The 21121-nt window shown below is 35.5% G+C and overlaps 2 protein-coding genes and 1 pseudogene across 3 annotated transcripts in view; all 3 read left to right on the top strand.

The window, feature by feature from the left end:
• The window catches only part of LOC306843953 (uncharacterized protein), a 34308-nt gene extending 31351 nt beyond the window's left edge, over positions 1 to 2957 (top strand). The window contains exons 27-32 of the mRNA XM_079375708.1: positions 46 to 216; positions 357 to 1721; positions 1923 to 1964; positions 2091 to 2153; positions 2288 to 2351; positions 2494 to 2957. Coding sequence (XP_079231834.1) covers positions 46 to 216; positions 357 to 1721; positions 1923 to 1964; positions 2091 to 2153; positions 2288 to 2351; positions 2494 to 2582 — 1794 coding nt within the window. The 3' untranslated portion in view covers positions 2583 to 2957. The remainder of the gene's footprint in view (positions 1 to 45; positions 217 to 356; positions 1722 to 1922; positions 1965 to 2090; positions 2154 to 2287; positions 2352 to 2493) is intronic.
• Positions 2958 to 7584: 4627 nt separating this feature from the next.
• Positions 7585 to 9482, top strand: LOC306843499 (adhesion G-protein coupled receptor F1-like; annotated as a pseudogene). Its single transcript has 4 exons — positions 7585 to 7590; positions 7741 to 9090; positions 9340 to 9361; positions 9475 to 9482. The product of its transcript is annotated as an adhesion G-protein coupled receptor F1-like (transcript).
• A 3110-nt stretch (positions 9483 to 12592) lies between these two features.
• On the top strand, positions 12593 to 21103 carry LOC306844037 (adhesion G-protein coupled receptor F2-like). Its single transcript, XM_079375864.1, has 17 exons — positions 12593 to 12702; positions 13301 to 13371; positions 13825 to 13965; positions 14174 to 14329; positions 14426 to 14475; positions 15183 to 15241; positions 15398 to 15534; positions 15637 to 15855; positions 15946 to 16176; positions 17145 to 17291; positions 17416 to 17615; positions 17730 to 17909; positions 18209 to 19525; positions 19655 to 19696; positions 19790 to 19822; positions 19936 to 20005; positions 20487 to 21103. Exons 1-16 carry the CDS (start codon positions 12689 to 12691, stop codon positions 19975 to 19977), a joined length of 3039 nt encoding a protein of 1012 aa, XP_079231990.1. The 5' UTR covers positions 12593 to 12688; the 3' UTR covers positions 19978 to 20005; positions 20487 to 21103.
• Positions 21104 to 21121: the final 18 nt, after the last annotated feature.

Genomic DNA, 21121 nt, shown 5'->3' with positions numbered 1-21121 from the left:
AAAATATTTCTGTTATTCACATTTCGTCTTTACTTTGTAATTTAGGTTTTGGGTGTACAGGACATACCAGTGTTTGTGGCTGAGCTTAGTAATGCTACAGAGAAGAATAATGAAGAGATAGCACAGTCTTCTGCGACTGTCCAAACCATTGTTGAAATACTTGCAAAGGTTGCTAATGTTTCACTAAACATTTTCATCAATCAGCCTGTGATGGAGGTATGTATATTACATCATGCATGCACATCAGTCTAATTGTGGCTAATCAAAACTTTATGATGATAAAATATTTGTGCATTTTCATTTTCCCATCTGATGAAAAAAAAAATTGTAAACATTATTTTCTGTGTCTTTTCCAGAATTTCCTTAAAACAGTGGATATCCTTGTTTCGACATTAGCTATTAATACATGGAAAAATTTGAACAATGACAGCAGGACAGATGACACCAGTACAGCACTTCTGAGCGCTATTGAGAATATAAGTGGTCGTCTCACAAATTCCAATTTTAGGATTATTGAAACATTTATTGAGTTGAATAGAAATGTAACAACCAGCTCCTCATATAGTGCAATATCAAGCCTGCCAAACTCAACTACTGAGATTGAGATACCACAGGTTCCTGTATCCACTCCTATAACTGTCATAGTCTTCACAAGTCTTGACAATGTCCTGCCTACTCGAAATACTAGTAATAACGGCAGTAGCGAATCAGATGTGCGCATCAATGGAGATGTGGTTGTTGTAAAGGTGGACAACAAGACGATTAACAACATATCTTTTGCGTTTGACATTACTAATCAGTCTTTGGGAAATCCTCAGTGTGTCTTTTGGAACTTTAATCTTGACGCATGGGATTCCACTGGATGTAAAGTAAAGCCCTATACAAGTAAAGGGAACAAAGCTGGCAAGATTACATGTGAATGCAACCACACAACCTCTTTTTCAATCCTAATGTCACCGTTTTCCATTGATCACACAGCCTTAGCCTATATAACTTACATTGGCGTTGCTATTTCAATGGCCAGCTTGATTTTATGCCTCATTATTGAGATTATTGTGTGGAAGTCAATGACAAGAAATGACACATCCTACATGCGACATGTCTCAATAGTCAACATTGCCGTGTCCCTGCTTATCGCAAACATCTGTTTTATCATTGGAGCTGCAATCGCAGACCAAGAGCAGCCAACCTCAGTGGGTCGCTGCAGTCCAGCGGTTTTCTTCATGCACTTTTTTTACCTGGCTCTTTTCTTCTGGATGTTACTGTCAGCACTGTTGCTCTTTTACCGTACAGTCATGGTCTTGTCTCAGATGTCAAGGGCCAAAATGATGGCCATTGCCTTCATAGTCGGTTATGGTGCACCTTTGCTCATAGCGGTCATTACTGTTGCATCAACAGCTGGACCTCAAAATTATATTTCCAAAAGAAATGCATGCTGGCTGAACTGGGATGAGTCAAAGGCCCTGCTGGCATTTGTGATTCCAGCTCTCACTATTGTAGCCATAAACCTTCTGGTTTTGATTGTGGTTCTGTACAAGATGTTGAGGAGAGGAGTTGGTGCCGCAACTCAACCAGATGAGAAACATGCTCTGGTGGTCATTGCCAGATGTGTGGCCATTTTGACTCCTATCTTTGGTCTAACATGGGGATTTGGAATTGGAACCATGGTGTCACGTGACTTTGGGATTCATGTGGTGTTTGCACTCCTCAATTCACTGCAGGTACTACTTTCTTTACTCTCCACTTTACGTTTTAATTTTGATTTAATTTTAATTTAGCACTAACTTTTTAAGTTAGTTGTAATGCAAATAATGCAATAATTATTATATTCTGTTATTCTAACAATCCATTATAAAACCTCACAACAACATAATATAATGCAAAAAAAGTTATTTCATCATATATTTGTATCACTTGTGCAGGGATTCTTTATTTTGGTGTTTGGAACGCTTTTAGACAGCAAGGTATGAATTGATTTTTGTTGCTTGACAATTTGACAAACCATTTTGGCAGATTCATTTTATTAAAGGTTTTCGAGTCATTCAGCACTTCTTCAGTACTTTAACCCATTTTGTGATATATGGTTGCAGATCCGTGAGGCTCTCGCAGGAAGACTATCACTAAGGAACCTTACCAGCTCTAACCGTACCAGGGTAAATGACAGAAAAACAATGCATCTGATCCATGAGATTTTGCTAAAAATCTTACTTTTTAGGCTTTTACTCTTTCAGTTATGTTAGCAGATGTTAGATGTGCTCAGTTTACAGCTGATATCTTTAAATTACAGAGTACTAGTGCAGGACCGTCATCTTCAAGCGGGCTGGGTTTCTTTCAAAGGATTCGGAGAAGAAGTAAGTCTTACTATTAAAATGGATACAATTGTTTACATATTTTGATGTACAGACTTTTATTTAGTCAAAATAGCTTTAGAAGATCAACATTATTGATAATAGGCCGTAACATTTTGAATAATGTGCAAATATCTATTTGCAGATATGTACAACGTATCTGAAGCCAGCGCTTTCTCAGCGGCTACATCTTCACACAGCTCCAGTGGCTCAGATACTTTTGTGAATGCATAATCAACTACTTCATTAACTATAATCTACTTTATTAAATGTTAAACAGCCTTTTAAACAAGTTTTCTACATTGCTAGTTGTTACTGATTTCTGGTAAGAAGTGTTTCTATGTTCTGATATATTAATAAAAATGGCTTACAATCTACAGATCTAATATTTGATTAAGGATACATTTTAATACAATGCTGCAGTTGGCATGATTGCATACACTTTCATTAACAACAGAAAAATCATATCCGTAATATAGATCTGGAGAAATAGCATTGTGTTTTCTGAAAAGTGTTTTTCTTTGCCTTTTATCATACTGTTCTGTGGTGATTATAAAAAAAAAAAAAAATTAATAAAAACATTAATAATAACAATTTTACAGCTTCACCAAAAATGAAATGGCTCTTTATTTTACATTTATTTGATAAGAGTACTCATATCCAACTACAGCTGGTATTCCCTAGTGGGGACTTTCATCCCCTCTACTTGTCATCTGTATAAAATATCATGGATTTACATGTCCCCTTCTATAATTCCTGTACACGCTGATGATCTAACAATCACTGAGCTTCTGATGGGATCCACCTGGCCTTATTTAAAAGGCCTTGGACTGGAGGGACAGGAATTTTCACTGGCAATGAGTGGAGCTAAGACCATGGATTTGGTAATTAGTGCCAGGAGGGATGATAACATCCCCTCTCCTCCTTCTCCAGTAATTTTGGGACATGTAATCAGTATAGTCTTCACTTTTAAACTGCTTGGAATTCAAATAGCATCTGAGTTATCATGGGCTGCATATATCAAGTACAGTATATGATTTATAAGTCACAGCCAAGAATCTATTCTTAGTGCTGCAAAGAGAGCGGATCTCCCATCCAGTGTTTTAATGCAAATATACTTTACTTTTATATGGCCAGATCTCGAGTATGCAAGCCCAGCGTGAGGTGGACTGCCTAAAGGTCTCTCTGAGTTAGAGAGGGTACAAAAATGTTGTTGTCAGATAATAGGTATACCAACTTCTCTCCCTATAAGCGAAAGGCATGATGAGGCTGCCTTATGTACCTTTACTAACATTCTTAAAGACAATTCATTGATTAGCTTCTTGTCTATAGCTCCAGAATCTACTTATTCACTTTGTCAAAGTATAGGGAACTTGTGTCCAAAAGCAAAACAAAAAATATGAACTTTCTTTTATTCCCTGTGCTTTTAAATTGTTTAAGAAATTACCTATTTGTGGTGTTTGTGTTGTTTTTGACACATTTCATGTTGTGCCGCTAAAAGAAAAAGTAACTGACCTTTTTTGTGTGTGTGCTTCAAAAACCTGCCTTTACAAACTTAAAAAAAAAAAAACAACTAACTAAGCATGGCATGCTAGTTCTTTCGTATTTTATTCATTTTCATAGCTGGAGAATTGGACAATAATGATTCAATCATTTATTTTAAGGCTACAATTTCTTATTCATTTTCACAGTTCTTTGAGCTTGGTTATCCAAACCTGTATAATATTACACATTATACAATTATTAGTGAGGACTTTCACTCTTTGTTACTTCACTGTATTTATTCAACAACCTTAATGTTTCCTTATACCAAAATTAGGATTTTTCTCCATATAGTAGACTTCAATGGTGGCCAACGAGTTCAAGGTCAAAAGTGCAAGGTTTCAGTGCAGCTTCAAAGGGCTCTACACAATCCCTGCTAAAATATAAGGGTCTTATCTAGTGAAATGATCAGGAATTTTCTAGAAAAAAAAAAAAATTTTATATACTTATATATAACCACAAATGCTAGTCTTGCACTAACTCGACCTTACACGTAATCATGCAGGCAGAAGTATTGACCCAGTGTTTACAAAGCAATCGTGTGAAGAAAGTCAAATGCCTTTATAAGAAAGGTAAAACAATGATGTGGGACCATTTTGAACTTGGAGGAGAAAATAAGATGGAGTTTTTCGCCCTACTCTACCTTTTTGAACCCAAAGAACCTTTTTAACCACTTGTGACTTTTCCAACATGATCGCACAATGCTTGAAGACGCGCATGCACCTCGCATGGGCATTTGTGGTTAGAAATTATATAAATTATTATTATTATATATAATTCTAATATTATATTATAATTTTATATATTATACTTTTTATATATTATAATTTTTTTTTTTTTTTTATAATGACTGATTTTGATGCAGCACCCACCCACCCCACCCCTTGTGTCTAGTGCCCTGAACATGTGCCTGATAGGCCCGTGCGTTAATCTGGCCTTGATTTAGTTGATCTTATTAGTAGGTTTTTCAATAGTTACTACTTTAAGAATACTAGGCCTTCATTTTTATCTGTGGGCCTCATCGTCCTCTGACCTTAGTGGGACTCTAAAAGGGGGAGACGGTAAAACAAGCTAAGGCTTCAGCCTACACCTTTTTCTGTCCATACATAATGTCATATATCATTTTTATGGAATTGTTTGTGAGGACTGAAATAAAGAAAAAAATCTTGATGATGGTCTCAATGAAGGAATTACAGAAGAATCAACTAAGTAAATGAAAAGGTAATAACCTGACTGAGTGCAATGATCTGTCCTCAGGAGACAAACACAACACTAAAACCATCTCTTCGTGGTTATTTCCAGAGACGTAAAGAAACTGCTGAGAATTGGTTTTATGCAGTACAATTAATTCAAAGAAATTCTTACCTTGACTTTGAAATATGACATTTAATGCTTTACTTTAAAAGTTGTTCTTCCTTGTCAGGCTGAAGTCTGTTATAAACATAAAAGAACAATGGTTTGACCTAAACGTTGTGTGAGGTCTAGTGTGTTATACTGCAGTGTGTGACTGTAATTTGTTATGAAACAATCCTGTTTTATTTTCTGAATGATTGCAAAGTACATCCATAATATATTTGACCCTAATATATCCTAATGTATATTTTTGTTAGAATGAATAATGGGTTCAATGTTCAAACACAGAATAAAAATGGATGGATCGATGGATGGAAGGATAGATAAATAAATAAGGGCTAGTATGGTGGCTTAGTGGGTAGTGCTGTCTCCTCACAAGGTGAAGGTCCACGCCATCCACCCAGGGAATCTTCCTTCCTTCAACCTGAGATTGGAATTCATTTATTTTAGGTGCTATATAAAGTGCTACTAACTATTACTGCTAGTGTCATATTAATTTTTGGTATGAATGAAAATGAGGCTGTTGGGTATGAGTAGTGTATTTTGTGGATTGTTACTGTTGTTGAATTTCACATGAAGCCACAAACCATTGTTAAGACTGTAAGCCTATCCATCTTAGCTTTGATTTCATGCACGTGAAAGGTGTCCATCCTGATTAAGGTCATCCAATTAGATTGAGCTAATAGACAGTTGCCCCCCATCCATGGCAAATTAATTATTAATTTTTGTTTTGACATATGGGTGTTTCTTCAACTAGGGACACTTTTAACCTTGTGAAGTTGGAGAAAAAAAACTTGTTCAAAAGTCATGTTGTCACGGATATGTGGTTGTGGAGGTAGACGCAAGACAAAGGAGTAGACGAAAAGTAGTTTAATAAACATCAACACACTATTTCCATTACAAACATTAAACTCAGACAAAGACAAGGGCAGAGCTGAGGACTTACAAAGGAGATGATTAATATAAGACAGGTGATCTAAATGAAGGAAGATTAACTAATGACAAGACCAAAAAACAAAACCAAAATATGGGCAAAACGGAACTAAACAGAAACCAACACGTAAATTATTATTATTATATATAATTCTAATATTATATTATAATTGTATATATTATATTAATATATAATAATACGTACACACGTAACCTAGTTTCATAAATGTAAATAATTTGTCTAGTTTTAAGGTCTGTAAGATGACAAACTTAGATTACAAGAGAAATTGTTAATATTTTTTTTTTTTAAATTCCGACCTGCAATGAACAAATGTCATTTCCACCACATCTCAATATACAGCTGTAATTAAAAATAGAATAATTTATGCCACTCAAGAATTGAGAAATGTATGCCACTCAAGAAAGATTATTTTGGTTACTAGTTTTACCAGTTTTTCCACAATGTTCAATAATTATACATTTGTCAATGAGATAAATCAACTGCTCTAAGGACCAAATGCTGAACTGTACACCTGTCACACTCTGAAATTTAATATTGGTTTGGGTAAGAGCTTATTAGAAAATAAATATAACTTAAATAACTTGAAGTTTTATATTAACTACAGCATGATCTCCTAAATTGTGGATAAATTTTTAATGTGTGATAATTTTTTTAATATTTTCTTTTAAATGTGTGTGGTGATGGAAATGACAATGAATTAATGAATGAATCAGAGGATGGATGCATCATGTTAGACCATACAATCAAAAATGGAAATTGTGAGAGTAAAACCTTTAAATGTCAACTCAAGAACACGGCGCTTCAAGGTTTCAGCTATGGCAGTAAAATTGTTACTGTTAACAAAGTCAACCAAGGTGAACCTTCAGTTTTTTGTCCTTTGAAGTAGCCGCATGTTTTCAGCTGTCTGAAATAAATAACTGTTTTTCTATTTTTCTGAAACTCAATCTAATATTTACTCTAGTGTTTAGCTGTAAAAATGAAACGCTTGGAGATGGAAAGGAAGGTGATACTTTGACAGGACCCGGTGAAAAGGGCAAGGAAGGCACCATAAAATATAGATGTACATTAGGTGTATGGACGCCTGAAGAGTCAAACTGTATAATTCAGGTTATCGTAGACCTTGAAAAGCAAGTTCAGGTAATCTTCATCTATTTAAGAAAAAAACTAAATCAACTGTCCTTTTCAAATATTTCTTGAAATTACATTTCTTACTTACCTTGGAATTAAGGTCTTGGATGTGCAGGACATACCAGTGTTTGTGGCTGAGATGAATGCTACAGAGATGAATGATGTAGAAATAACAGTCCTGTGACTGTCCAAACCATTGTTGGAATACTTGTAAAAGTTGCTGATGTTTCACTAAACATTATCATCAATCAGCCTGTGATGGAGGTATGTACATTACAGTGTGTGTCTGTGTGCACAAAAGACATCAGTCAAATTGTGGCTAATCAAAACTTTTTCAAATACTTGTACATTATCTTTGTTTTCCCTTCTGATGTAACTGTTTCAGCATAACATTATTTTCGGTGTCATTTCCAGAATTTCCTTAAAACAGTGGATATCCTTGTTTCAACATTAGCTATTAATACATGGAAAAATTTGAACAATGACAGCAGGACAGATGACACCAGTACAGCACTTCTGAGCGCTATTGAGAATATAAGTGGTCGTCTCACAAATTCCAATTTTAGGATTATTGAAACATTTATTGAGTTGAATAGAAATGTAACAACCAGCTCCTCATATAGTGCAATATCAAGCCTGCCAAACTCAACTACTGAGATTGAGATATCACAGGTTCCTGTATCCACTCCTATAACTGTCATAGTCTTCACAAGTCTTGACAATGTCCTGCCTACTCGAAATACTAGTAGTAACGGCAGTAGCGAATCAGATGTGCGCATCAATGGAGATGTGGTTGTTGTAAAGGTTGACAACAAGACGATTAACAACATATCTTTTACATTTGACATTACTAATCAGTCTTTGGGAAATCCTCAGTGTGTCTTTTGGAACTTTAATCTTGACGCTTGGGATTCCACTGGATGTAAAGTAAAGGAAACTAAACTGGCAAGATTACATGTGAATGCAACCACACAACCTCTTTTTCAATCCTAATGTCACCATTTTCTATTGATCACATAGCCTTAGCCTATATAACTTACAGTGGCGTTGCTATTTCAATGGCCAGCTTGATTATATGCCTGATTATTGAGACTATCGTATGGAAGTCAGTAAGAAGAAATGACACATCCTACATGCGACATGTCTCAATAGTCTACATTGCCGTGTCCCTGCTGATCGCAAACATCTGTTTTATCATTGGAGCTGCAGTCGCAGAAAGTGAGCAGCCAACCTCAGTGGGTCGCTGCAGTCCAGCGGTTTTCTTCATGCACTTTTTTTTACCTGGCTCTTTTCTTCTGGATGTTGATGTCAGCGCTGTTGCTCTTTTACCGTACAGTCATGGTCTTGTCTCAGATGTCAAGGGCTAGGATGATGATAATTGCCTTCATAGTCGGTTATGGTGCACCTTTGCTCATAGCGGTCATTACTGTTGCATCAACAGCTGAACCTAAAAATTATATTTCCAAAAGAAATGCGTGCTGGCTGAACTGGTACGAATCAAAGGCCCTGCTAGCATTTGTGATTCCAGCTCTCACTATTGTAGCCATAAACCTTGTGGTTTTGATTGTGGTTCTGTACAAGATGTTGAGGAGGGGAGTTTTTCCTACAATTCAACCAGATGAGAAACATGCTCTGGTGGTCATTGCCAGATGTGTGGCCATTTTGACTCCTATCTTTGGTCTAACATGGGGATTTGGAATTGGAACTATGGTGTCAGAGAAATTAGGTGTTCATGTGGTGTTTGCACTCCTCAATTCACTGCAGGTATCACTTTCTGCCTTTGTATTTAACTTTATATAAAGGTTATATTTTGTGTGCATTGATTACAATGAAAACTGTAATTGTAATGCAAATAATACAATAATTATTATATTATATAATTCTAACAATCCATTAAAAAGCATCAAAACAACATATTGTAATGAAAAATAAGTTTCTTGCTATGTTGAATTGCAACAGCATCAGTATTATTTACAGTAACATTTTCATCCTATATTTTTATAATTTGTGCAGGGATTCTTTATTTTGGTGTTTGGTATGAGTTGATTTTTGTTTCTTGACAGTATGACAAACCATTTTCGAGTCATTCAGTACTGCACAGTACATTCAGAACTGTGATTTAACTCATTTTGTTATATATGCTTATAGATCCATGAGGCTCTGGCAAGAAAACTGTCACCAAGGAACCTTTCCAGCTCTAACCAAACTAGGGTAAATGACAACAAAACAATGCATCTCAGCCATGAGATCTTCCTTGTGATAGATGTACTCAGTTTACATTTGATATCTTAAATCTCCAAATTAAGGAGTAGGCTACTAATGCACCATCAACTTAAAGCAGACAGGATTTCTTCCGAAGTAGAAGTAAGTTAATAAATTATAAATTGGTAAATTATATATTTATTATATGTGTGTGTGTGTGTGTGTGTGTGTGTGTGTGTGTGTGTGTGTGCATGTTTATGTGGTTTATGAGGACACAAATTTGTATAATGACATGGGTATGACAGAGGTATTACAATATGAAGGTGGTTTATGAGGACACTGCCTATGTCCCCGTAATTCAAAAGGCTTAAAAAACATACCAAGATATTGTGCTATCCTAACAAACCATACATCAATGGAAAGCTGATGATGATGATGTATAAATCTCAATTTCAAATTGACCCTTATGACTGGTTTTGTGGTCCAGGGTCACAAATCTTTTCCAAAAGTACTTCCTAAACTACAACTATGTAAACCTCACTGGGGGAAAAAAAAGTACAGATTTGATATTTAATAAAGAATACTATTTATAATTATTACAATGGCATAATTGGATGGGTCTAGACAGCAATGATTTGCTGTCCAGTTGGTAGCATTATATTATAGACTGTTCTGTTCTGTCTGATTTGTTTAAAAAATAAACATATAAAAAAAATGTACTGTTTAACCAATAATGAAATGCTTCTGTTTTTTTAAATGAATAATTAAATTAATTGCTCTCTAATATTTTATTCATTTTCCTAGCTGCACAATTATAGACCATAATGGTAAAATAAATGTTTCAAAATAATTTATTTTACTTCCCCTCAGTATGAGTTGTATTGTCATGTGACATTTGGGTCTGCATAACCTAGTTCCCACTGCTAAACGTCAACCTCACTAGAGAATAGTGAGAATAGAGAATAGAGAATTACACATTCCTGGAAGTACAGACAAATTTTTTATTTAAGTATTAATACAACTGTGTATAATTTATGTTGAAGGACAAAATGTGCAAGTCTCTTAAAGTATTATATAATTATTTTAACTGAAGAATTTGAATGAATTACAATTTTTTTAATTACTACTGGTATTTTTCTATTACTACTGGTACTATTAATTCCTTCCTTTACAGGAACTCCTAATCCACGGCCGATTTTATTTTGAATTTGAATGTCTGAATTTTGCACATGTCTACTATGTGCCTTTCATTTTGGTGAGAACACTTTTAGATGATCATCAATGGATTAGTCACTGGTTTGACATAAATTTCTGAATATACTGGTAAGGGTGTAAATTCTGGTTCTGTGTGTTTATATTGTTGCTCTGGTGCACTTCATGAAAATTATTTTTTTTTTAACTACTTTTGTAAACACTCTCCCTCATGATCTGAGTACTGAAGTTGATTTCTGTACAAGCACTGTTTCTAATCTTTTTCTTTAACATACAAGCTATTGCTATGTTAAACACTGAAAATAAAAACAGAAAAATGACCAATATTAAAATGAATAAATATAGGAAAGACGACATTCTCATTCATCTTCATCTCATGTTGCCGCTTTGAATGGAATGCTATCTCACCCTTGAATGTTATAAATAGAATAGGATAAAATAGGAAATAAACAAATGACAGAACAAAATACCAGCTTACATTTTACTTGGTTTCTTGAATGGAACTATTAACATCATGGGCATGTTTTGTCATTTTGAATGAGCATGCAAAACAGATATATTTCCATGGATGCTTATTTAACAAACAAATGCGTTTGAAGAAAAGAAGACACTAATTTGCAAGTGTGTTCCATAACAATAAATCTTCTTTTAAAACCTTTACTTTCATTAAATGTTCTACTAAATGTATGTATACAGTAGTGTAAACAGTACGGTAATTTTTGATGATAATTATTTTTTTTTTAATCTTATAGTTGTACTTTGACTCAGAATGTATGACGTAAATAATACAACAGTTAGATTGAAATTTGTATTGTGTGTAATAAAAACAGTGGTACGTTATAATCATTACACTCTGTTTTCATAACATTACCATAACATTATGCAACTGTCCATAGTCATGTTCTCCACAACAGCCAAACAATGAGGCGGAGTGAGTTCACCTCATGCTGAATAAACATCCTGTGATCCTGTGTGTTACCACATATTTCCATTGTCATATGTGAGTTAGATGAGCTGGATGCGGTAGTGGTCACCATACGGGAAACATAACCACATCACTCGAGGTTTAAAACAACAAATGAAACAAGATATAATAAGGTTAATATATGAGAATGTTATTTCCGCTTGATCTGAGAGCAAATACAATCTTTCAAATCGGAAGTAGGATTTTACTTCAGTGGGCTGAACTTTGAGTTTATGAAGTGAAGTGACATACTGCCAAGTATGGTGACCCATACTCGGAATTCGTGCTCTAACCCATCCAACGTGCACACACACAGCAGTGAACACACACACACCGTGAACACACACCCGGAGCAGTGGGCAGCCATTTATGCTGCGGCGCCCGGGGAGCAGTTGGGGGTTCGGTGCCTTGCTCAAGGGCACCTCAGTCGTGGTATTGAGGGTGGAGAGAGCGCTGGACATTCACTCCCCTCACCTACAATCCCTGCTGGCCCCAGACTCGAACCCGCAACCTTTGGATTACGAGTCCGACTCTCTAACCATTTGGCCACGACTTCCCCTTATTTTATTTATTTATCAGAAATGGCAGATCTTAAGTCTAAAAGTCTTATTTCTAAAAATACACCAAGGTTTAAACATGAAAATGATTTATCTAAATCAGCCACAAATGACAATCTAACCAAACATACTGTGGTTGGCCAAAGCATGCAGCTCTGAGCTACATTTTTGTTAGCCAAATCTCAATGGAAAGTCTGAAGCAATGACTATTGTGTGCTAACTTATCCAGGTGGCCTATGGACTTGGGAAATGCAAAATGCAAATGTGAGAGAGAACTATGTAAATTAGCTTTTGCCTGCCCCACTGCATTCGTCAACTTTCCTTAATTCTCATTCAGCACCACTTTTCACTCTGGAAACTGGTTTACAGGGAACATGTTGTTATGACAGATAACATTGCCTAAAACTTGCTGATCCTCTCTTTTAAAATGCAGATTGTAAGGTCAGTATTTTTTATCTTTGGTTTATATTTTTGTAGGAAAGTGGTTGAGGTTCTTATTTTAAAAAAATCTTAAAAATGTAATCTCACAATACATATATAGGCTTACTATACATATATACTTACTATATATATATATATATATATATATATATAATTAATATATATACTATATATATAGAATGTTGGTGTTCACAGAATATGTTCACCAAACCATTTTAATCCTCATTGTGTCATTCAAATTCAACAAATAAATTTTTATGAATTTAGTAGTTTTATATTTGATCTTCAAATAATGTATCATAATTTTGTTTCTTAATATGTGATCTCTTTATGACAAACATGTTTCCATATGAATTTATTTAGCCGGTGTTTTGAAAGGCAGTATCTAGCTTTGGCAAAGTTTTTTGTAGTTTTGTGGTTTGATGAGGTTTAATAAGCGAGAGATGACGTACCCAGATTTATAGTATTATAATATAAAAATAGTTAAATTTTCTGTCAATAGAAATTTGGCAAACAAGTTCACTTGAGTTCAGAGAAAGGGTTCATTTAGGTCTACATTTGTGACTGTCTTTTTAAAAATTCAATGCAATCTCCTTAGGATCAAGACACTGTCTGGCACAGGAATGATGCTTTTTGCTGCGCTGTTCATTTTTAGCCAAGTAAGCTCATGTACAAATATATACAAATAAAAATATATACACAAAAAAATTATCCTGAATAATATAGATCATAAATAGTAGCCTGACTGCCACATACTATACTACATACTGCTCTGACTGATGATCATGGCATTGAATATATTTTTTTAACACTCGTCATCACCTATAAGAATCAAATTCATTTAAATGTTAATATTTACAGTATTTTATGTATGTTTTCTAATCCATACTGCAAGAATCCCATTCTCTTTGTTAGACATAATCATTTGTTTATGACTAGAAAGCAAAAGTGCTGACTGTTTTCTTCTTCTGTTATCTAACAGACTTCATATGTGGGTAAGTTTTCGTTTGACTAGACACAGTCCTTTCCAAATTCTGGTTTTAAAATCCATTATATAGAGTTATATCACACACAAATAAAGCATGCAGCAAATTTATAATTTTTCAATGTATATGTTTTCAGGGTCCACAGAGGTGACCCACTGGGCAGAGGTCATGATTGAGGGGAATAAAACATTAAATGTTGCAGTTCATCTGCCTGGACTTATAGGGACTGTTCTGGATACAACAGGGGTAACTATCACAAATGCTGAAATAGCAGCAGGTGAGTTAACCCTACCATGATTACAGTAATAGGTTATTCTTTCTGATGTTGATTTAATTTTTTTAATTCACAGTTCTATATATATATAATTATTTTTTTTAAACAAAAATAGTTTTGACATTAATAAACATTAAAAATAATGCCAGATTTAATTTTAAAACAGCATAAATATGATGCTAAGTCATTATGATTATGTATGTTGTTATAGAGTGTGAGATAATTGGCCAAAATTCAACATGCTGGTGTGGACCAGACTATGTTTGGAGCAATTTTGTGTGTGACAATGTAAATAAATGCTGCAATGTGGAACATTGTGTGGCAAATATTTCACACTACACACCTCTGTGTCTGCCAAAAGTGAATGGTAAGTTATCAAAATATATCAAATAAAGTAAAAGTCAGACATCACATGTGCAATTCTGGAGAACATTTATTATTGTTTCCCTCTGTGAACATATAGTTTCACTTATTGGTGTACTCACTGGGAGCCCAGCAGATGTCAAAAGTATGGTAGGTGTGCATTTCCTTATTTGATAAATGATTACTCCTTCTGAAATGTAAGCAGCTGTAAGAAATGCATAGTATAATATTAACTATGCAAGGGATAATGTACAGTCAGTCGTGATTATAGCCAAATAAACCCCCGTTTTGCGATAAAGACGACACACTGACTGTAGGTTATAACGCTTATTGGACGTCCACTCAACCAAATAAATAAAGACATATACATTAAATATTGATTTGTGATTAAATTAGTTTCGTGAAGCCAAAAAACATTTACAAATCTTTTATTTTGAATAAGTGGCTCGGAGTTTGTAGCATCACGTGATTTCAGCAAACGAGGCTTGGTTAAGTCATACAGTTTTGAACGGAGACATTGCGTTAGGGGCCCCCCTCTCTCGTTGGGCCCTTGGAATCATTCTTATAACTTCCCCCCACTTACGGCGCCCCTGCCTAGCTCTGCTCAATAACACAAACAATTATTTGTATATAATGATTTAATTATTCGTATATAATATTTAAAAGATACTCTGTGATATGATTATGAAAGACGTGTCTTAAGTGATGAGCAGCCCGCTAGGCGCTAGACTATTAACTAAACAGAATCACTTATTCGAGAGAGCCGTGTAATAAATATTACTGAACTGAAAGAAAAATTACGTAACTACAATTATAACAAAACTCTTACTCATCATCCTAACACATTTGCTTTTCAGCTACTGAGTGCTTTTAATGTCCTAAATGCCTTCAACTCATTGACTATGCAAGGCAGCCTGTAAGATATTCTTCCTCTCATCATTTTACATTTTTATTTGATTATCCGAATGTAAATAAAGTAATAATAAAGACTTGAAATACATTTTCGTTGTTTACTCGTTTGATAACATCTACAATTATTTGTAACCAATGTTTCTTCTCTTTTGTCACACAGTTACACGGGGTTAAATACGTATGCTCACAATTTCACAGTCTCTCTTAGTTCTGTGTTTGCAACCCCCAAAGTTCAAAGCATAATTGAAGCGCTGTTGACAAATCCAACCATTTACAGTCTCAGTCTTAAGTCACTAGGTAAAACATTGCAACCATATCAATATTTTTGGTCACTTGTTCGATCTATCCAGCATTCCTACCCATCTTTTTATTAACAAAGTATTATATTTTCATTTGCAGGCATGGTATACATAGAGGCACCGACAGGAAAAGTGTGTTACAATTCAAGACAACAGCTGAACTGTACCAGTATCGAGGTTATGAGCAAGTGCGTGTGGCAGATGTCCAGAGATAAGGAAGCGACACTGACTCTGGGACCAGGGAGTGAAGTACAGCTGTCAGATACTTGTACAGAACTCTCAACAGTCGCACTTCTAAAAACAAATGGATACTGGTCAGGTGTGTTGAATGCAATCATATGAGTGAAGCAAGATGCCATTTATGATGCTGTGATTTTTTGTTCTCAATCTCCTTTTCTTGTTATGCCAGGAACATACAGCTGCCTTTTTGTCACTGGAAACATAGCTCACATGGCCATGGCACCTATAGAAATTGCACTTCTGCCAGAGGTCATTAATGTGACAAGTAATCCACAAACTGCAGATTGTTCTGCATCATCATCCACCAAAGTTAGCATCTTATGTTCCATCGAAAGCAGCAATGAAACCTACAAAGCCACGCTAAAACTCGGAACTAATGAATTAGCTCCCATTAAAGGAGGTAATTATCTTATAAATCTCTCATTCGATGGAACGTGAAGCTGACGCTTTATTATCTTTATAGAGCAAATAATCAATTGAGTCCGCAAGTCACAGAATGTTATACTATTGTTAAATAAACATATATAATTGACAGTTTTTGTAATCAAGCAATTTACCAAGTATTGCAAATGTAAACATGTTCCAAGTCAAGCATTATTAAAATATGTTTTAGCACTAAAGAAAATCCTCATTCATGAAGTATAAACTTCTAAAATATGGCTTGCAGTGGCCCCAAAAAAAGAGTTAGATATATTTCAAACTTTAAAATGAATGAATGTCATTTCATTAGAAACAAAGCAAATCAAAAAGACATTGATTTTAAATTATACAATGTGTAACTACTGAGATAGATAGATAGATAGATAGATAGATAGATAGATAGATAGATAGATAGATAGATAGATAGATAGATAGATAGATAGATAGATAGATAGATAGATAGATAGATGGGGGAAGTCGTGGCCTAATGGTTAGAGAGTCGGACTCGTCATCCGAAGGTTGCGGGTTCGAGTCCCCGGCCGGCAGGGATTGTAGGTGGGGGAAGTGAATGTACAGCGCTCTCTCCACCCTCAATCCCACGACTGAGGTGCCCTTGAGCAAGGCACCGAACCCCCAATTGCTCCCCGGGCGCCGCAGCATGGCTGCCCACTGCTCCGGGTGTGTGTTCACGGTGTGTGTGTGTGTGTGTGTGTGCATTTGTTCACTACTCACTGCTGTGTGTGTGCACTTGGATGGGTTAAACGCAGAGCACCAATTTCGAGTATGGGTCACCATACTTGACAATACGTCACGACTAAACTAGATAGATAGATAGATAGATAGATAGATAGATAGATAGATAGATAGATCTTACAGTATGGTACCTGGATATTGCTCTTATTCATAACTGGAAGTGAAAACAGATAAAAATGTTACCTTTTTTTGCAGAGATTAATGGAATAATCAAGTACACAGCAGAATTCTCTGTTGATTGTCTGGCAGAAGGCAAACCAACTTCAATTGAGGCCAGCTGCACTTTAGAGAACTCTTTGAATCAGCTGCGAAATCGCACAATAAAAGTACCAATCATTTACCGTAAGTACAGAAAATCACGCTCTACTAATGCAAAAGAATGCTATTGTACAAAACCCCTTGGTGACTGGTAAAGTAAAGAAACATTGTTTGGATGATTCATTTGTTTGTTTGTTTGTTTTTATAGCCAGTGACCTGTTTTGTGCAGATGAAGAAATTGGAGCTAGAAAATGGCCAAAAACAAAGAATAATGAAACAGCTGTTATAGATTGCACTGCAGAAGGGAGACAGGGCTTAATGAAACGCAAATGCATTGGAAAAACCTGGGGGGAAGAACTCTCTTTCTGTGTTAAAGTAGTCCTGAATAGTGTAGCTTTGCAAGCAAAGGTATGCAAATCCAGAAGAGGTGACTGATGCTGAGTGACTTGAACTCGAAGACATAACTATGGCATCTGAACTGTGCCTTCAATGTGGAAATGTCTCATTTTTATCTCTTTCCAGGATTTTGAAAAAGGACTTGGAGCAACACAAGAAGTCGCTCAGTTTATCTTTCAGAGCTTGAAAAATAACACATCTGAAGATAGTGAGAACACTTTTGGTGATGTCAAGACTGCAGTTTCTGTTTTCGAAACCATGAACAAGGCATCAGTAAACATGGCACTAGGCGAGAACCTTCTTCCAGTAAGCATTTCAACCACTTCACTCACTTTTATATCTATATCTATATCTATATATATATATATATATATATATATATATATATATACATTTTTTGTTATTATTATGTATTATATATAATGAAATAGTTCAAATAGATATATTTTTTTATTTAAGTTTATGTGCACGCAGTATTTTACATCAGTATAATTTCACCATGTTACCATCTTAAATACAACTCAGGATCTAACATTATCAAAATGGTCGTATACTTTAACATATTTGCACTTATCAGTTACAGGAAAAAATCTGTTCTCTTATAGGATTTCATCGACTCAGCTAGCAGCATGTTGAACGTAACCTGGGAAGTGGGAGACGTTGAAGAGAGCAGTTCACTGGCTTCACAGTATCTGTCATCCGTAGAAGGCCTCGTGAAAAGCATCCGAATAAATGCTAGTGAGGGCTACAACTCCTCAAACATTCAGCTTCAGATCTGCCGAAGCGGCAGCTCTTGCAACAGAACCGTTTTCAACGTAGACGTTGAGCTGAATGCCACAGCAGATATGGTGAAAACAGTAGGATTGCAGAGCTTGACCAACCGCCTGCCAAAACTGGGCTACGAGGGGGCAACGTTTCCAAGCATAGTCGTATCCAGCACAGTTGAGAACAGCACTCAGTCGTCGGTGAACATCAGACTGGGTTTTCCAAATGAAGTGGACAGCAAAGCCACGTTGACCTGCGTGTTCTGGAACGTCACTGAGCTAAGATGGTCAGATGAGGGCTGCGAGTTCGTTAAAGGCCCTGGAAACCTCGCCTACTGTGAATGCAACCATCTCACCTCCTTCTCCATGCTCATGTCTAAGCATGCAGTAAGCATGCCTTTTCTAGATCAGCTCACTTACATCGGACTGGGAGTCTCCATATGCTCTCTCATCATCTACATCATCATTGAGTGTTTGGTCTGGAGTGTCGTAGTCAAATCCAGCCTCTCCCACTTCCGGCACACTGCTCTCCTCAACATCTCTCTGTGTCTGCTTTTGGCCGATTGCAGCTTCTTAGCTTCCTCCTTCCCATCAATCCTAACTGAAGCCTTGTGCCTTGTTTTGGTGGTGGCGAAGCATTACTTCTTCCTTGCGATGTTCTTTTGGATGCTGTGTCTGAGCGTCATGTTGGTCCACAAGCTCATTTTTGTCTTCAGCCACATTGGGAAAAAGGTGTACATGATCCTCGGATTCACCATTGGCTACGTTTGTCCGACAGTGACTGTGGCTGTTACATACGTGTACTATGACCAAGCAAGCGACATCCCATACTACAGCTCTAAAACGTGCTGGCTTACCTATCAGTCAGCCTTGCAGGGATCCATCCATGCATTTCTCTTCCCAGTCGGGACCATCATTCTGGTGAACTTGTTTTCCATGGTGGTGGTCATTGCAACAGTTTTAAAGCCATCTGGAGCTGAGAGCAATAAAAAGGGAGACAAAGACGCTGTGAAAAGCATCATCAAAGTGGTTATCTTTCTCACGCCAGTTTTTGGTGGGACTTGGATTCTGGGGCTTTTTGTGTTTCTGATGGATGACTTTACACAGTTTATTACATATGTAGTGCATTACGCATTCACCATTGTCAACTCCCTGCAGGTATTAACCAGTCTCTCCGTGCAAATCATAACACTTTAAATAGTACAATAGATATATTTATATCATTTATATTATTTATATTTATATTATCATTTATATGTGATTCCTCTGTATAATCTATACTTTCAGGGCTTTTTCATCTTGTTGACAGGATGTTTTGCAGAAAAAAGGGTATGCACTGATATTGACATTAGGTTTTTTTCTTGTTTGTTTGTTTGTTTTTTGGAACACTGACATGTTTCTTCTTTTATTTATTTTTTTCAGGTCCGAGATGAAATATTGCGAATAGTTCTGGGGGTAAGTTCTGAGAAACACATAAAATTCTTGATTTCAAAATATGTTAAAATAATTAGAAAGAAATAAGCTACAAAACATGTTTAAAATATAAAATTATGGTTTCCTTCCATCAGAAATCAGGAAACGATCAAGCAACAGTAACAACCACAAAATAATAGATCCATATAAATAAATGCACACAAGGTAAGTGTTTGGATATACCTTAATTTCCTTGATTGATTTGTAATCAGGACTGCTTATGTCAGGGAAAATTCAAGTCAAACCACATTTATTTATATAGTGCTTGGTACGATGCAGGTTGTTTCAAAGCAGCTTCACAGTAATAAACGGAAAAATAGCACTTCCATTCCAACTGCAAAGCAGCTCTACAAAAGACGACAGTGTTGCTATTTAGCCCAGTTTAGTTCACTTCTTGATTCAGTTCAGTTCAATAACAATGTCCATGATGAAAAGTTAATCAATTATTAAACAAATTCAGTTGATCTGTAAAGCAGCTTTGCAGAAGAGAATAAACATTGAGGTCAGTCAATGTTTATTCAATTCACTTCCATAGTTCATCAGTTATTAAACTTATAAAACTTCAAAGGTAGCTCTACAGAAGACAAAAAAATAATTCTTGACAAATTTCTTTAATAAATTTTTCTGCTTTCAATTTGTATTGCAGAAGGAACATGTAAAAAAAAGGACATTGATCCACCTCTGAACCAACAGCAGCAACAAAAATAGGAGCTGTTTGGTGAAGACCTAAAAGTACTTCTTGTACTTTAAAAGACTTAACATCTTTGGAACAAAGTATAGGCTGTGGTCATCCCTTTTTATTTACTGCATAAAATTAGGAACAAACAATGAGAAACAGATACAAAAAATATAATAGATGTTCATGTTTGTGTTTTTAAAAGAACAATATAAGTGCAGCTGTATATATGTAGTAATTATATGTAGTTTTCTTCCCTGATTGTCATTGTCTTTTATTTAACACTCTCTACATGCAATGTAAAAAGTGGGCACCTACCTTGGTTGTAAGCTGATTAGTTTTAGCTCTGCTTCTATTTTGCAAAACATAAGGAACTATGACATCAATTTCTATGAACTGTTTAGTCATTCTGACAAAATATCTAAAGAACCAAAGTTAATTTAACACATCTTAAGCACTCTTCTTGAGCCTGACAAAAAAAATTATCTCTTATTAGACATATTTCCTTGTTTCTTTTAAAGAGAAATGAGATTGTTAATAAAGATGTTTATTGTAAGATTATTCATTAATAAAATACTTTGCTTATCAAAGAGTGATGTTAATCA

This window comes from Barbus barbus (genome assembly GCF_936440315.1).
Source record: "Barbus barbus genome assembly, chromosome: 24".
NCBI classification, from domain to species: domain Eukaryota; kingdom Metazoa; phylum Chordata; class Actinopteri; order Cypriniformes; family Cyprinidae; genus Barbus; species Barbus barbus.
This window is presented reverse-complemented; position numbering and strand designations above follow the sequence as displayed.

Excerpts from the sequence above, each read along its gene's own strand:
- LOC306844037 (XM_079375864.1), top strand. Across the intron at positions 19,697-19,789 it reads GATGTTTTGCAGAAAAAAGG|GTCCGAGATGAAATATTGCG; the intron begins GTATGCACTGAT and ends TATTTTTTTCAG. Across the intron at positions 19,823-19,935 it reads TATTGCGAATAGTTCTGGGG|AAATCAGGAAACGATCAAGC; the intron begins GTAAGTTCTGAG and ends TCCTTCCATCAG.